The following is an 18,512-nucleotide window of genomic DNA, read 5'->3' as shown; positions in this document are numbered from 1 at the left end:
AAAAAAAGTGTTGAATAGAAATAAGCTAAATTCTGTAAACTTTTAGTCATTATTTTAAATTGTCTTTTCTTTGATTAATACACTTCTGTAGGAAGGCCTCCATTTCCTTTTCTTGACCTAACAACCCAATGCACCTACTTCCTTACTGCAATGTAAAGTAAGGGACAGTTACCTCACTTCTCATGTTATTGATTCCATCTCAGCTATCTTCTTTAATTTGACTTTAAGATTCCTTTTCTTCATCTTTTACCTGTGTAGCCTGGTAACTTACTATGTTTCAAATAAAGCTTGTTGATAGATTGATGTAGTACCCTTATCCACCTGCCCAGCAAATTCTTTTCTAGTCCTCTTACATCACCCAAGTATAGTCTGTCTCCTTCCCTCCCCATCTCCACTCACACCCCACTCCTCTCTGATTATAACTCTTCCTAGGGAAAGAAGTGAGACACTATCTAACATGGCATCTCAGAGTTTGATGGCATCAATACAGTGTAGAGCTGGAATTTAGAACCTAGACAGAATTGTATGGAAAAAGCATGAGGAAACTTTGAGAGTCAGCTTTGGGGTGTTAGAGAAAGCCAAGTGTTAAGGGACAGAAGACTAAGGGTTAGAGAAAGTATCTGATTTGAGTTTATCTGAAGATTTCTTTTTTCCTCATTGTACCATGAAATGAAAGCCAACTAGAATGTGTGGGGCCATTATGGTGCTATCTGTTGTTAGACCAGGACTGCTTCATCTTAGGTACTTTGCTGTCTTGCTGAAATACTCATTTTGTCCTATCAAAATAGTAACTTGTTCTTCCACTTATCTTTAATGGTGTTAATGAATTTGGCCAAATCATTAAGGCTAAAATGTACACAAATATTTACTTTCTGAAGAAATGAAATAAAAACTTTTCTTGATTGTCTTTAAAAATGTCCTTACACGCAGTGAGTAAAGCGCTGGCCCTGGAGTCAGGAGGACCTGAGTTTGGATCTGGCCTCAGACACTTCACACACACACACACACACACACACACACACACACACACACACACACCCCCCCCCCCCCCCCCCCCCCCCCACTAGCCGTGCAACCTTGGGCAAGTTAACCCCAATTGCCCTCCAAAAGGCCAAAAAAAAATTGTAAAATGTCCTTATTTCATAAAACATTGTCATTACTATTTTATGTGTTTGTTAAGTTTAATTATTTTTCTAGATACTTTTGAACAATTCATTTTAACTCATGCTTACTGTTAACTGAATTGAATAATATGCCTAATAGGTAGTTGTATATTTTCATTTAATGTTCATTGTAAAGTACATAAAATTACAAGTTATTTACCTTATTGAAATTTTAACTTGGTAGATAGTATTCATTGCTGAATATACTTTTTGAAAAATTCTTTCCTAAACTGCAGATTGCAAAGGAAGAGGAACGAGAGAAGAAGTTTTCTAGAAGGTTAAATCATAGTCCTCCCCAATCAAGTTCCCGGTACAGAGAAAATAGGTGATGAATTCATTTTAAGTTGTTAAGCTCAACTGACTAAGACCAAATGCTTACTTTAGACTGAAGTTAGCATTGTTTATATAGTGGGAATATAATTGGTCCCAAGAAGATCAGGGACTTCTTTCTATATGGTCTCTTAAGAACTTTTAGCTTTACACTCTGATTCCATTTATTTGTTCCTTCCGTTACAATTTATAAAGCACAGGTTATCTGCAAAACATTGTACTAGGGCTAAGGGAAAAGATAGAGATATTTTAGACATGGGCTCTGGCATCACGAAGGGTCTTCTATGCAGACAGATATGTTACCTGTTTAGTGGCAACTAGCTGGCAAAGTGATAGAGTACCAAGCCTGGAGTCAGGAAGGCCTGAGTTCAAATCTAGCCTCAGACATTTCTTGTGGGGGTAATAATTCATCTGTAAAATAGGAATAATAATAGCATGTGCCCTGACATTTGTTGTGAGGAACAAATCAGATAATTGGAAAACGGTAAAGTGCCTGGCACATAGTAAATACTATATAAATATTAGTTATTATTATTAGTTACTCATACTGTACAATGAATGGTAATGCAGTAGCTATATAATAAGAAACTAAGATAAGTAAAAGGGGTCAGAGAAAACAGTCATTTTTTTTCTTATAGATTATAGGATTTAGAGGGAGAAACGGTCTTAAAGATTATCTTGCCCAAATTCCTTATTTTATAGATGAAAGAAAGGAATTCCAAGGTCTAGATAGATTAACTGGGTAGGACTAAGGAGGGCATCTTGGAGAACTTGGTATTTGAACTGGTTTTCAAAGGATGGGTAGGATTTCAGAATACTGAGATTGGGGAATGGATTTGGTAAGGCCTTGTAGACATAGAGAATAGCTTGGGCAAGTAGAGGACATTATATGTTACAATTCTATTACTACCTCCCAAGGGAGCTATCAGGTCTTTATTGTACTCACTAGGCATTAAATACTTAAAATATTTTCAAGATTGGGTTCTCTCACAAATTAAAAGGATTAGAATGATTTTTTTTTCTGTTGTTTTCTTTCCCTCATTAAGATAGCCATTAAAAAGTGGATGTGGGTGGTAGGATATAACCTTAAGTAATAAGAATTTGAAGGAAAATTTGTCTTCTATTTCAGTGCAACTAAGAATCAGTGATAAAGAGAATACCTCGAATATAATTTGTTACCTAAAAATATATATGCAAATGAATGAATGCTTATTAGATACTAAAAAAAACGGGTTTTGAATCTAAATCTCATTTTTTTTTAGTAAAGAAAGCATGGATTTTGCCTAACACCTAGAATTTCATATTCTGATGCAACATTTTCCTTTTGTACTTCATTTGACCTGCTATTTTTCCCCCCTTTTATTGTGTCACTGTTTTTCTGTGCAAAAAACAAACAGAAAACCCCAACAGAACATTCCGTGCATGTGATAACAGTCAAATGCCTTATATGTAGAGATGTAGACTGTTATTTTTTAATTTTAGATCATCAAAACCTCATCTACAATTTGATTTTTAGTTTTTTTCCCTTTTTAACAAATTAGAGTAATAAAACAAGACATGTTTATTTTAGTCATTTCTAAGTATTACCAAGTTTTTATGATTGTAGGACAGATTAATGATTTGGATTTGAGGTGTGGTGATAAGGTTTAGATTTTTAATTGGAAACTTTGTTTCTAGTAGCCTAAGTTTGTAAGTACACTAAAAGATAATGATATAATTTTAGGAGCCGTGATGAAAGGAAAAAGGATGACCGCTCTCGAAAAAGAGATTATGATCGAAACCCACCTCGAAGAGATTCATATAGAGATCGATACAATAGAAGAAGAGGGCGTAGCCGAAGTTATAGTCGAAGTCGGAGTCGGAGTTGGAGTAAAGAGAGGTTGCGAGACAGAGATAGAGACAGAAGCAGGACTAGAAGCCGAAGTCGCACACGGAGCAGGGGTAAGAAAAGATAATGAATACTCTCCCTTCTTGGCCCTCTACCCTTTTTCTGTTCCTCCAGCATTTTATTTTAGTTTTCTATTAAAACTTCAGTTAGCCACTTTTCATTTTTAAGAGTTTAACTTTAATCTTATATATATATATTTATATATGTATATATATATATATATATATAGTTTGTGTAAATTTAACAATTTGATTTATGTGAAGAGAATAAACTTGTCATTTTTCTTTATTGATTACACATTGGTAAAGTCTTTGCATTGTTTTTAGTTGAGTGTCGTGTGTGCTCAGGTGAATGTAATTCTTACTATACCTTGTTGAAGGGATGATGGAATTGCATGAATGAATGAATTAATGAAAAAGCATGATTGGTATCATCCACTGTGAACTTTTTTTTTTAGCCTTGATTATACACTTCTGGGCGCTTTACTTTTTCACTAATGACTTGACTCTATCTTTCTGTTAATTCTTTTTGGAGTATTCTTTTCTGGCCCAGGACTTAAGTCACTTCATAGCTTAGGGAAAGATGATGATTTAAAGATATGTGGAGCAGTGAAGGAAAAGCAATTAGTGATAGAGCCACTTCTGTTTTGTTTCATTTTCACTTTATCTTGGTGGTATATAGCTTGTTCTAATTACATAGGACATGTTTCCTGTCTTATCCTCTTTTTTTATCTCTTGCATTTATCTTTACTTCCAAAACAAAATGAGAACAGTGGTGAATAAAACTTAAATATGAATACCTGGCATTTTCTAATGTAATGTACCTTTTTAAATGTGAATTTCTTGTCTGGATTTAAAATTATTTGGAGATTTTGGGGCAACAACCGTTTCTTATTTATATTTACTCATCTATCTAGTAAAGTGCCTTGCATTTAGTAAGCATTTTTAAGACTCATAGGTTTTAGGACTTGAAGGATACTCAGAGAAGATCTAGTTCCATCCTAACATTTTACAGATGAAGACACAAACCTCTAGAGATCATGTGGCTTCTTGAGTATTATAAAAGATAGTAAGTAGCTGAACTAGAATTTGAATTCCTGTTCTTTGACTCCAAATTCAGCCTTATTTCCATTTCACCATGCTGTCTCTTAAGTAAAATGCTTGTCAAATTGATGTTGAATGAATTAGTAACTGAATGAATGGATGATAAAGACTGACTCTGGAAGTTAATGTGAAGTCTCCAAAGGATTCTGTGTTGGAAAACTTTAAAGCAGAGCTTTTAAAGAAAATGTTCTAAGAAAAAAATCACTGAAAATAATTTATTTTTATGTTCCAAAAAACTCAGTTGCTATTTTTATAATTCACAGGGACAGCTAGGTGGTATAAGCGTATAAAGAGTTGGAGTCAGGAAGACCTGAGTTCAAATCTGGCTTCAGACACTTATTAGTTGTGAGACACCCTGATCGAGTCACTTAATCTCTCTGTGTCTCAAGTTTCCTCATTTGTAAAATAGGAATAATTGTGTTAACAGCTATTCCCAGGGTTGTTCTGAGGGTAAAATGAGATAATATTTGTAAAGTGATTTGCAAACCTCAAAGTGCTATTAAATCCTAGCTGTTACTAATTTAACTATAAGTTTTTCAAATTAACTAACTAATTAATATCCTTTTCTCAGAAGCAGCATTAACTTATAGTGGGTAGAGGACCAATTTTAGAATCATGAAGCCCTGAGTTGAAGTTCTGCTTTTTATTTACTCTTACTAGTTGTTTGATCACGGACAGATCACTTAGGTTTCTAGTATACCATGCAATTCTCTAAGACTGTATGAAAGTCATGGGTGAGTTTTTGATTTGCTTTGGTGGAAGGAGTTTCCACCTTGGGAGTTTGTCATGTTCTTTATCCACATTGGATTCAAGTATTGCTCTACCTACCCTCATTCTGTTAAAAATAAATTATCAGCCTGAAATATGGGTAAGATGTGGCTGACAAGCTTTAGAAAGTCAGGGGAGGATGTTACCAAAAGAGAGGGGGTTAATATGTAGGTAGTCTTAAATTTTTATTTCATGTTTGTATGATACTGAAGTAGAATATTGTTCTTTAAGTTCTTTAAGGTGAGATTTTTCTAAAGCATCTTTTACAGTGATCTATTTTTGAAAATCATATTTTCTTGTAGAAAGAGATCTGGGAAAACCAAAATATGACCTGGATAGAACAGATCCGTTAGAAAACAACTATACTCCAGTTTCTTCTGTAACTAACATTTCATCTGGCCACTATCCTGTTCCTACTTTGAGCAGTACTATTACTGTTATTGCTCCTACTCATCATGGTAATAACACTACGGAAAGCTGGTCTGAATTTCATGAAGACCAGGTGGACCATAACTCTTATGTAAGACCTCCAATGCCAAAGAAACGTTGCCGAGATTATGATGGTAAGTCTTTCAGCTTTTGTGTGCTGAGTTTATTCTACGTGACATAATGTGTTATACATATCTAATTCAGATACATGTTGCTGATAGTAGGAGTAGTTGAAATTAGTGTTGGTGAAATTTCCTTTTTATTAACCCAAAATAATGTTGTCCCTCTTAATTAAATGCTTCTTCAGTTTTGTCTTTTCCCCCTTAAGTGGATGCAAATAATTGTCAGTTTTTAAGTACCATTTATCTGAAAAGTAATGTTTCTTTTTTCCCAGAACCACAGTAAATTCCTATGAATGTGCTTTTTCAAAGGAAGTGCTACTAAAACATTTTTTAATTAACAGGGAAAAACTTCTTAGGAAACGGGAAATAATATACACATGTTGGATCTAGACATTTGAGTGTCTCCTATGTATAAGAAAATTGATGAGAAGGTAGATGAACAGGGAGCTTTGGAGGAAGATTTTACTGTGAATTTCCAAACTTCAGTACTTCAAAAGATTTGTTATTTCATCAATGTGGGTACTCCCTCCACCAACGCAGATGGCAACCCCTTTATGCCTTAGTGTAGAGAGTTTCATGAGCTGCTAGGGCTGAGTAAATTAATCACCTAGTAGTCAACCTTTTGTTAATGTCTCTTTGAACTTAGCTAGTCTGGTCCTCAATTGACATTATGTCACTGGGCCTCTTTTTGAAGCCTCCTATCTTTGTAAGGATTCTGCCAGAGCTCTTGTTCCAGTGGCTTAGCCTTTGACAACCTAGGGTCATTCTTACATGATAATTAGCCATTGGAAAAGGGCTTTAGTGGAAGAAATGCCAAACACTGTCAGAAAATGAATGCTTGATTTCTAAAAATAGTTATTATGCTTGCATTGGAATAAATATGTAGTAGGTATTCTGCCTTATTTATGTTTACATGTGTAAATTTTTGTCTTTGACATTTTTTCAGTATTAGCCTATGTATCTGTTTCTTGATGGGTCTTTTGTCATTGAGAAGCAATAGAGAATTATTTGAAATGGCCAATTGCATTTCCCATTAAAGAAAAAAAAATCACAATACACCCACGCAGAACATACTTTTAGAATACTTCTAATTTTTTAGTTCACATAAATTTTTGCAAAATGGTTTTAAAACTACAGATGTTCTTTATTCTCACATTTTCTTATGGCTTAATTAATAAGGTTCTCCCCCCCCCCCTCTCTCTTAGAAAAGGGTTTCTGTATGAGAGGAGACATGTGCCCTTTTGATCATGGAAGTGACCCTGTAGTTGTAGAAGATGTAAACCTTCCTGGCATGCTGCCTTTCCCAGCACAACCACCTGTTGTTGAAGGACCACCTCCTCCTGGACTTCCCCCACCACCACCAATTCTGACACCACCACCTGTGAATCTTAGACCTCCAGTGCCACCTCCAGGTCCATTACCACCTAGCCTTCCTCCTGTCACAGGTAAACAAATACATTTGTGTAAAATTTGTGTATGTTTGTATCTCTGTATACTCATATATAGCTATATCTAGATACATCTGATAAATTTTGTACTTTGGTATGTAAAATAAGCTCATTTTGCCTTTTGACTCTTTTACTTTTATTAAAAACAGTATTTAATGTTTTGAACATAATGAGAATTTTGAAGAAAATTAAAAAATACTCAATCTTAGGAAAATAGGACAACTAAAACACAGGGGATATGATAGGATCACTGCTCCATTAAGTGGGGCCATTTGACCTTATTTTATCTTCTTTATGACCCTGTTTTCCCTCTTCTGGATTTTATATTTTGTTGTGAAAATATTAATTATTTGGATCAGTGTTGAGAAAAACTAGTTTGTGCTAGCAAACCTGACTACTATTTTTCTGATTGTCTTGAATTTTACTCTTGAAAGAGTAAGCCTGATTTATGAAAGACATTTTTATTTTTAATAGATCATCCGGATCATCAAGGAATCTTAGAGTTGTAAGGAAATGCAAAAGTCACCTAGTACAACTTTAGGCCTAAATCTTGCATCCCTTCATGTCAGTCCTTCAAGACTTTTTTTTTTTCTTTTTTAAAGCAATCGGGGTTAAGCAACTTGCTCAAGGTTACACGGCCAGTTATTATTATTTCTGGGTGTGGTGCTGAGTATGTGAGCCCGGACCTGATCCAGGTCATCCCGACACGAGCCGGTGCTCCTACTCACTGAGCCACCTGGCCGCCCCTAAGCAATTGGGGTTAAGTAACTTGCTCAAGGTTACATGGCCAGGTGTTTCTGGGTGAGTGCTAAGTGTCTGAGCCCGGGATTCGATCTCCAGGTCTTCTCAACACTGGAGCCGGTGCTCTTACTCGCTATGCTACCTGGCCTCCCCCCTTCAAGACTTCTATAAGGAATTTGGATAACTAATCAGTTAGGAATTTTTTTAATTTATGTGGTGTTGAAATCTGTCTGCTTTTTACTTCACCCTTTGATCTTGTTCCTGCCTTCTGGGGTCTAGCAGAACTATAATCTTTTTTGCATATGATGACCCTTCAGTTGCTTGAAGATAGAATTATATTCTTCCTTTCTCCATTATAAATTCCCATTTCATTCAGTTTATGTTTGGTGTGGCTTCATATCTTCTCACCTTTTGAGTAACTTTCCTTTTGTGGTCCTCTAGCTTTCCCATGTTCAGCATGAACAAGATATGATGTTCCAGATGTGATTTGACCAGGACTACCATCTCTCTTTTTCTCAGCTGTTTCTGTTAATGTAACCTAAGAGCGCTATTTTTGACTGCCAGGTCATAACGTTGTCTTATGTTGAGTTTGTTGTCCTCCAAAATCCTCAGGTTTTTTTTTTTGTATGAACTTCTTTCTCCCACTTTCTCTTCTGTCCTGTCACTCTAAATTTGAGTGACACCCACTTTACATTTATTAGCAGATTTTGTCTTCTTGGATTCAGTCCAGTATTCTTTCCAATGATAAGTTTTTGACTTTTTAATCCATTAGCTTCATGTCATTTGCACTTATGACAAGGATGCCTTCTGTCTCTTTCCACATGCTCTGCTTCCTTCCTTTCATTCTTTTTTTGGCAATTGGAGTTAAGAGACTTGCTTAGGATCACATAGTCAAATGTTTGAGGCTGGATTTGAATTCATGTCTGCCTTACTGCATTACCAGTGCACTATCCACTGTTCCATCTAACTGCCCCTTAAATGCTCTGTTTTCTTAAGTCTTCTCAAGTAGTCTTTTTGAAAAAAAGTTTTAGGGGCAGCTAGGTAGTATAGTAGATAGAGCATTGGCCCTGGAGTCACAAGGACTTGTATTGAAATCCAGCGTCAGACACTTGACACTTACTAGCTGTGTGTCCTGGGCAAGTCACTTAAAGCTGATCGCCTTGCCCCCCCCCCCCCCCAATTTTTTTTAAGCATTCATTAAAAAAAAAAATTTAGGTGCAAATTCTCTCCTCCCTCATTCATTAAGGAGTCAATAGTATCAATTATATACACGTGAAATCATACAAAATACATTTCCATATTAGCCATGTTGTAAAATAAACAATAAAAAGCAAGAAACAAAGTGAATGAAAAAAGTATGCTTCAGTCTCAGAGTTCATGAGATCTTTCTGTGGAGGTAGATAGCATTTTTCATCAGGGGTCCTTTGGAATTGTCTTAGGTCATTGTATTGATCAGAGTGGCTAAGTCTTTCACAGTTATTCATCCTTAAAATGTGACTGTTAATGTGTACAGTGTTCTCTTGGTTCTGTTTACTTCACTTTTCATAAAATTTTCTAAAATAACCCTGCTTGGCAAATGTAGTCTGAATTGGATTGATGTCTAACCTGTGAATGGCAGAAGTTGAATAAAGCACACAGCCTGGTGAGTCAGGAGTCAAATTGCAGTTTAATTTCAGATTGAGGAAAACAGGTTTGCAAACCAAGTCCTGAGTAGAGGGTCTTGTGGCTTGTGGCAGTGGTAGCATTTATAAACATGAAGACCACAAAAAGGTTGGACCCAACACAGTCATTCTTAGGTCTTGAGTAAAAACAGTTCCCACATCAGGCCCATGCATGCAGGCATTTTGGGGACAATACAGGTGTTCTTGGTCTGTGAGAACAGTGTGGTCATCCAGCAGGGTACAGAACCAGAGTTAGCATGGCAGGAACAGAAGTGCAGCCCCTGGTTCGGTTCACTTAGCAATTACAAGCACAGCAATTGTTAGAATGTCAGAAGATGTGATTGATCCTTTTCTGCTGCAGAGCATCAGCTAAAGCTCCAGCTCTCAGTGCAGACTCTTCTGGGAAATAGAGGATCTCCAACAAATTTAGGTAATATAATCATTACACATATCATATCTAATAATATGAAAATTATAAATCCCATGGCAGTATTCCTTCCTTTCAGTCAAACACTGGGACATCCCTCTAGACCAAGGGGGAACAACCACCAGAAACATAATTTTGATTTTATGTAAGACAGAAGTGAATAGGTGAGATACAAGGCAAATGCCAAGATAGGTGACAAGGCACATGAAGAAGAGAGACATCACACCAGAGAGGGCAGACTGGAGAATGCTTCCAAGGTTTCCAGGCAACCAGGAGAATAAGTCAAAGGAAAGTGAAAGGGGGAGACATGCTTCAATGTGTTTTGGCTCCTGTTCCATAAATCTTAACGCTTGTCTGTTTAGAGCACTAAGATCCTCCTCTATGACGGAGGACTGGTTGACAGAGAAACAGCATTCCTCCCCATTGAAGGTACATAGCCCATCTTCCTTGGTGGTAGGGTGTCTAGTGCCCAATGATTTTGCAATACCATGAGAGCAAGTGAATCAACCTGCATTTGGAGGCTGATGATGAGCCTTCCAGTGCACTCCAGACCTGGGGCTAACTCAGTTGAGAGTTTCTGTACAGACAGGTATAGCATGCCAAAAGTGTCTGCTGTACCAGTCAGAGATCCTATGACTGCCAGCAGAGCTGCAGTGGACAGGAAAGTGAGTCTCTGCTGGTGGTGGAAGGATGGCCTTAATTGGGGAGGCACTTCAGCAGAGTGGTTCCCTAGAAATAGGAATAATTTGGGTTTGGTATAGACAAGTTTCTAGAGAGGCTCCCAAGTGCAGTGGCCCCTGTAGGTAAGGGTCTGACATGCTAGGGGCCCTAAATTTCGAAGCCTAGTTTTCTGTTTCTGAATTAGAGTAGTTTTGTTGTATCACAATCATATACCACAACTTGTTCACCATTTCCCAATTGATGGGCATCCTCTCAGTTTCCAGTTGTTTGCTACCACAAAAAGAGTTGCTTTTTTTTTTTTTTTGTACATATTGGTCCTACTCACTCCTCCCTATTAAAAAATCTCTTTGGGGAAAAAGACCTAGTATTGGTATTGCTGGGATCAAAAGGTATGCACAGTTTTTATAGCATAATTCCAGATTATTCTCCAGAATGGTTAGACCAGTTTACAACTCCACCATTAGTGCATTAGTAGTGTCCCTATTTTTCCACATTTCCTCTAGCATTTATTATTTTCCTTTGCTGTCATGTTAACCAATCAGGTATGAGATTATATCTCAGAGTTGTTTAAATTTATATTTCTTGAAATGATGTGATGTAGAGCATTTTTTATGTGACTATTGATAGCTTTGATTTCTTCTGAAAACTGCCTGTTCATATCATTTGACCATTTGTCAATTAGGGAATGGTTCTTTTATAAATTGGCTTCTCTCTCTTGCTCTCTGTATGTATGAGTGTTGTATGAGAAATGTGGCCTTTATCAGAGAAGCCTACTGCATATTTTTTCCTCCATTTTAAAATTTTACTTCTGATTTTGTTTGTCTTGGTTTTTGTTTGTACAAAAACTTAAATTTCACATAATCGAAATTAACCATTTTACTTCCCCTGATCCTCTGAATATCTTGTTTGGTCATAAATTCTCCCTTATCCATAGATCTGACAGGTAAATTTTTTTCATGTTCCCCAATTTGCTTTTGATATCATTTTTCATGTCTAAATTTTTTACCTTATTTTGGTATATAGTGGGAGATTGTTTCTGCCTTGTTTCTGCCAAACTCCTTTCTAGTTTCCCAGTAATTTTTGTCAAATGGTGAGTTTTTGCCTCTATAGCCTAGATATTTGGGTTTTCAAATATTAGATTACTATGGTAATTTACTACTGTATATTGTTGTGTACTTGTGTACTGTTATTCACTCCTGAAGGAAATGGCAAACCACTCCAGTATCTTTGTCAAGAAAACCCAGTTGGGATGGCTAGGAAGCACAGGCCCCGAAACCAGGAAGACCTGAGTTCAAATGTGTCCTCAGACACATGTGTCCTACTTAACACTTACTAGCCATGTGATCTTGGGCAAACCACTTTACCCAATTGCCCTGCCTTGCCCTCTCCAAAAAGCAAAAGAAAAGAGAAAGAAAACTCTATGGACAGTATGGTCCATGGGGTTGCAAAGACTAAGACAGGACTGAATGACTAAACAACAATTGTGTACTTGATTTATTCCACTGATGCATCACTTTTTTTCTTAGCCAGTACCAGATTGTTTTGGCGATGATTGCCTTACTTAACATTTTTAAAATTGATTCCTTTGATGAATTCTATTATTATTTTTCCTAGCTGTATGAAATAAATTTTTGGTAGTTTGGTATGGTATTGAGTGGTAATTTAAGATAAATAGGATTGTCATTTTTATTATATTGGCTCAATCCTTTTAGCATCATCACATTCTAGAATTTTGGCAGCAATCAAAAGTTCATTGCAATGTAGTTTTAAAAAAATCATCCTTTTGAAAATCAGGTGACCTGTTCTTTAGTACATTACCTCACTTCCATATAACTTATCAAAATCATTGAAGTCAGTAGGCATTTATTAAGTGCCAACTATGTATCACATGCAAACTGTTTTAAAACTCGGAGTTGTAGTTTGTTTGGCCTGGTGATTTGTATTCATTTAGAGTTACTAGATTGAGGTACTCTCATTCTCTATATTTTTCAAGGTTCTATTTTTTATTAAGCATCTTTTCTTTATTTCTCAATTTAAGGGTTTTTCTTTTTGTCAGAGAAAACAGAAGAAAAATCTGAGCAGTTTTTCTTTTCTTAATATGATCTTTTAATATCAACTAATTTACATCAGTCAGTGGTCTTTTTCTTTATATGATATTCCTTCCTTAGCAGTTTTTTTTGGGTTGTTCTTAGTGTTAAGCCCCTAACTAATAATGGAATTTGCTTTCCTTACTATATTATGCTTTTGTAGTCTCTTCAATTGCTTTTGCTTTCCTTTTTTGTTCAAGTCTTTTAAAAAAACAAATTATAGGGGCTGCTAGGTGGTAAATTAGTGAGTAAAAGCGCTGGCCCAGAGTCGGGAGGACCCAGTTTCCAGCCTTAGACACCTAACACCCACACAAAAAAACTAGCCGGTAACCTTGGGCAAATTACTTAACCCCAGTTGCCCTCCAAAAAAAAGGCAAACCCCCCCCCCCCCCCAACAAATCATAATCTTAATACCAAATATCAAAACAAATAAACTTCCTTAGGAACTCTTTGCATTTCAGTTGATTTTAACTAATAGGACTTTTTCAGGCATTCCCTCGGGGGCCTCCATCCCAGGCTGCTCCCTAGACTTCGCACTCCTCCTTTTCTTTGTATTCCCAGCACTTAGCATGCTGCCTGGCACAGAGTCAGTCCTGCATGCTTATTGGCTGACACTGTAATTCTTTTATGCTTTAATTTTCCCTTAAAGTCCCTTTTTGTTCTTTTTTGCATTGTTTAATAAAATTCTGTATTACTTTATACTCATTCTACTTTCTTGTCTTAATGGCACTTATTCCCATTACAGTAATGTACCACCATTTATTCATGCATTAACTTGTTACTAGACATTTAGATTGCTTCTTTTCTTTTTTTTTTTGGTTTTGTGATTTAAAATATTGCTTCTCAGAAAATTTTTAGTTTTTTTTAATGTCACTTTTAGATTATATTACCAAAAATGAAATTATTAGGTCAAATGACTGATTTTCTATGCATATCTTTTTTTTTAAAAGCATGAGTTCTGCATTTCCTTTTTGACCCATTGTCCTTTTTTTTTTCATCATAATTACTGATGAGATTACTTTTTTTTAAGCAATTGGGGTTAAGTAACTTGCTCAAGGTTACTACGCGGCCAGTTTTTTTTTTTGCATGTGTGTATGGGTTTGAAGTATCTGAGGCTGGAACCGATCCCATGTCTCCCAACTCTGGGGCCCGAGCTCTTACTTACTGCTCCACCTGGCCACCCCTGATAGGATTACTTTGGATTGGATTTTGTTTTTGAGAGCCACCATTTTTTAAATTCATTCCCACAAAGCATTTTAGATGTTAAGATCCAAACTATGCTTTCTTTGAACTCTGAAATCCACTCTCCTACAAGTTGCTGTAATTTAAATTACATGTGACATTCTTCCATATTTGTCAAGATTTCTGGAATAGCATCACTACTTCTTTCTATGATTCTTTGTTTTTTCTACTTCACTTCCCTGTATCTTTTTATTGATCAGAATCAAATCTGAGGAACTCTCTGCCTAAAAGTTTAACAGATACTCTGCTTTTGCCAAGACCATGTTTCATAGTGGGAAGACTTGGGATTGAAGTCAGGAGACACCTGAGTTTCAATCTCATCTCTTAATATTTAATGGCTTAGTGACTCTGGTCAGGTAATTTAATGTCTCTCCATCTTGATTTCACAGTAGAAATGTAAGTTTGTATTTTAATGGAACTAGATCTCCAATTTTGGCAGTTAATGAGAAAACTCATAAATACGCTGTCTCTTTGCATTCTTGGTTATCTTGTCTCCAGAACACATTGTCCTTTTCACCTTTTTGGCTATATTATTTATAAGAGCTTCCCTGCATGATTATTCTATCTTTTTGCTTCATTCAAAAAGATGATTCTATCTTTTTCCTTCATTGTTCCTTGTCTACCTCCATTCAGTCATATATTCCTTAGATTTACAGATTTCCAAAATGGTATATACATCTTCTTGATAGGTAATATTATTCTCTTGCCACTTTTTTTGTGTTCTCTGTATTCTTAGGCATCTGAAATTCAGCATATCCTAAATTTAGCATATTATCATTTCTCTGAAATCTATCCCTTTTCCAAATTCTTTCATTTCTCTTGAAGGCACCACAATCATTAAAGTCACCCAGTTTCACAACTTGGGTATTATCCTCAATTCTTCACTTTTCCCTCAGCTTACATGCCTTATCAGTTAACTAATATTTTCTTCTCATTTCACAGTATCTCTTACACCCATTCCCTTCTCTCTTACTCACATGGTTTTCAACCTAGGAGACAAGAAACAGTATGTATAAGCACCCCCACCACTTGAACTGTAACTCCTTTCATACCCTGATGTAGACTTACAAGGACCTGAGCCCAAGAGCCCTAGAAATAGCTGTGCCCCCAATATTGGTGATTCTGCTTTTAGTTTGGTCCCTGTAGTTACCATTGAAAAGAAGTAATATTTGTAGAGAAAAGAATAGCTGCTGTTACTTCCAGCTACCTCCCAATTGTCACCACTGGATAGCTTAGACCCATGAACATCAGGAATAGCAGTACCTCCCAAATTACCAGCTCAGCTTCCTAGCATCATAAATGTAACATCTATTGAAAAGGGACCTGTCATCCCCACTACCATCAATTCCAACTACTGGAGACCATAGGGCAGGCAAGTCAGCCTAGTTGGATTAGCAAAGGTTCCTGGGGGACACCCAATACAGAGATACAACATGTGCCAGGCAGTTAAGACTCCTGCCATCACATCTACCACCACTTCTGCTTAAAACCTAGCAGATATAGCCCTGAACTCTGAACTTGTCATTGAAAGGAGAAACTCTGGTGGAGACAGGGCCTATTGTCCTTCCTCCCACTGGAATCATCTGCGGTCTACTTTTCCTGCTTATAGCCTGGCTACTGCAGCCATGATCCAGGGCATCAACCCTTGTGGAGATATGAACTAATACCTGTTTCAGCAGAAGCCCCTATCTCCTGAATAACCACAACTGCTGGACACCTTGAAAAGAAAGGTCTTGTTTCTAAACCCCCTGGTGCAAAATCATATGATTCAGCATTAGAAATATATAGTTTTAATTCATTGGAGAGGGCCACATGTGGCAAGTTCCTCACCCCTGGTAGCATCAGCTGGTGATAGGTTTTTACAATGTCTGTTCCTCATGTCTGGGATGTATTTCTGTTTTATCTCTGCCTCTTAGAATCCATTGTTTCTTTCAAAAGCCAAGTGGCGTCCATGTAAAGCCTCCCTGATTTCTTTTCTCCCTCCCCTTTAGTTGCTAGTATCCCCTGTTTCTTCCCATTTACTTTGTATTAATTTTGTATATATTTGTTTGTATCTATATTCTTTCGCCTCATAAAATGTAAGCTTCTTGCAGGCAGATACTATTTCACTGTTGCTTTTGTATCCTCATTATTTAGGGCAGTATCTTGTGTTAAATAAATGTTTGTTGATTGATTACTACTGTCTGTTACCCTATTCTAATTAGGTGTTGCATCCATCTCAGTGTCTGACTCTTAAGATTATTAGACTCAAGTGAGATGATCTATGATAAAACTTTTGGGAGACTGTAAAATATGAATGTTGTTGTTTTGAGCCCATCAAGTCTCTGTGGTAACTTATGAGCATACTGTATTGTTTTACAATTTCAAATTCTGTTATTCTAGTTCACTTTATTTCTTAGCCATATGTTGAGAATTGTTTTATTTACACCTGAGACCCTCGCTTGAATTATTGTTCCTATTTTTGGATATTGTTTCTTTTGAATTACTTGACTACTCTACTAGCTGTTCCTTTTCATACCTGTTAATGGCTGGTATCTGATTTGGCTTAATTATGTGTGAACAGTTTCTTTTTTTTTCTTCTCAATTTAAAGCTCTTGTGATGAAGTCTAGAGCCTTCTAGGTAAATAAATCCTTGCTTCTAATAAGATGCACTTCTTCCTTAGTGAAGAACCTATCTTTGCCATATGTAAAAGTATGACTTAGTTGTAATATCGCAGGTCATATCAGAACATGACCTGACCAAAGGAAACATTTTGATTAGCCTACAATATTTAGTTTACTTACTTTCAGTTGATATGTCTAATTCTTGATTTTTACAGGACCACCACCTCCACTTCCTCCTTTGCAGCCATCTGGTATGGATGCTCCTCCGAATTCTGCAACCAGCTCTGTTCCTACTGTAGTAACAACGGGTATTCATCACCAGCCTCCGCCCGCACCACCCTCTCTCTTTACAGCAGGTGCAGTATGGACTTTTTAAGATTATCAGTTCAAAGAGTCCTAGAATTTTTAGAACAGAGAAACTTAGTTATTTAATTTACATTTCGAAAATCAAAGTAATTTTCCCAAGGTGGCAATTCATGTCATAAAATATACTGGTTTTACAGCTAGAGGGAATATCTAGTCCAATCTTTTTATCAACAATGAAGAACCTAAACCCCAGAGAGGTTAAGGGACTTGGCCAAGGTGACTAAACTGATGGATGGAAGAGTTGTGATCATCCACTTTGGTGACATTTTTGCACTTGTAACTGGAATATTTTTGGTAAAATTTCACAGTACAGTATAAAATTTGTCATTTCTATGAGTTCTTTGGGGGTGTGTGTATATAGAGACACATTCACACACACACACACACACACACACACACACACAATGTGCTAATTGGAACAGAGGATAGAATGTTGGACTTGGGGTCAGGAAGACCTGAGTTCAAATTTGGCCTGACACACTTAATAGCTATGTGATCCTAGGTTGTCACTTAACCTCTTTGTCTGCCTCAGTTTCCTCATCTGTAAAATGGGAATGATAACAACACCTACTTCCTGGTATTGTTGTGAGAATAAACTTGAGATAATATTTGTAAACCTTAAAGTGTTATATGTGTTTTTAATTATGGTTATGTCTTTGATATTAGTGATTTAAGTGAATTATTTTTGAGATCTTATTCATAACATTGTAATACATAGTGTCAGTATTTTATGTTAACTATATGACAAAATATTTCAAAGTGGAGTTTTATAATTGTTGTTTAATTACAGTTTTTGTATTACCAGATACATATGACACAGATGGCTATAATCCTGAAGCCCCAAGCATAACAAACACTTCCAGACCTATGTATAGACACAGAGTGCATGCCCAAAGGCCTAATTTGATAGGACTTACTTCAGGAGATATGGATCTGCCACCCAGAGGTATTGTGACTAAGTTTGTTCTTTTCATCTTTCCAACATCAGAGATGAAAGGACATGTACTATAAACCAGTTGCAGGTCTTGAGTCAACCTTTGTAACATTGTACCATAGCCAGTCACTTGTGAAAGAAGCATGTTTCCGTCATCAGTTGTGAAGGAGCAGAATGTGCTGGTGATTGTGTTGTTGCTGTACATACTTCTTTTTCGATCTCACAGAATAGTAAAGATTGAGCTAATTCATAGTACTGACGATTGCTTTTTTTTTTTTTTAAAGCAATTGGGGTTAAGTAACTTGCTCAAGGTTACACGGCCAGTTATTATTTCTGGGTGTGGTGCTGAGTGTCTGAGCCCGGATTTGATCCAGGTCATCCCGACACTGGAGCCGGTGCTCTTACTTGCTGAGCCACCTGGCCGCCCCTAAGCAATCGGGGTTAAGTAACTTGCTTAAGGTTACACGGCCAGGTGTTTCTGGGTGGGTGCTGAGTGTTCTGAGCCCAGGATTCGATCT

General features: G+C 36.7%; 1 protein-coding gene across 17 annotated transcripts in view; it reads left to right on the top strand.

Annotated features, from left to right (window-relative positions):
* RBM26 (RNA binding motif protein 26) overlaps positions 1-18,512 on the top strand; it is a 105,209-nt gene that overhangs the window by 22,213 nt on the left and 64,484 nt on the right. For 13 of the 17 annotated variants that reach the window (XR_011163276.1, XR_011163275.1, XR_011163273.1 and 10 more), the window contains 6 exons: positions 1,400-1,488; positions 3,217-3,434; positions 5,555-5,815; positions 7,009-7,248; positions 16,910-17,050; positions 17,851-18,006. Coding sequence is in view for 9 of the 17 variants with exons in the window: in XM_069062655.1 (XP_068918756.1) it covers positions 1,400-1,488; positions 3,217-3,434; positions 5,555-5,815; positions 7,009-7,248; positions 16,910-17,050; positions 17,851-18,006 (1,105 nt within the window). In the remaining 8 variants the exon portion in view is untranslated. The remainder of the gene's footprint in view (positions 1-1,399; positions 1,489-3,216; positions 3,435-5,554; positions 5,816-7,008; positions 7,249-16,909; positions 17,051-17,850; positions 18,007-18,512) is intronic. The other 4 variants (XM_069062656.1, XM_069062654.1, XM_069062652.1 and 1 more) reach the window with 1 other exon arrangement.

The sequence above is a fragment of the Petaurus breviceps genome, unplaced genomic scaffold, assembly GCF_028583685.1.
Source record: "Petaurus breviceps papuanus isolate PSGF00001 unplaced genomic scaffold, PetGlider_PUasm1.0 90491, whole genome shotgun sequence".
NCBI classification, from domain to species: Eukaryota; Metazoa; Chordata; class Mammalia; order Diprotodontia; family Petauridae; genus Petaurus; species Petaurus breviceps.
Note: the sequence above shows the minus strand (reverse complement) of the source record. Positions and strands in the feature narration are given on the sequence as shown.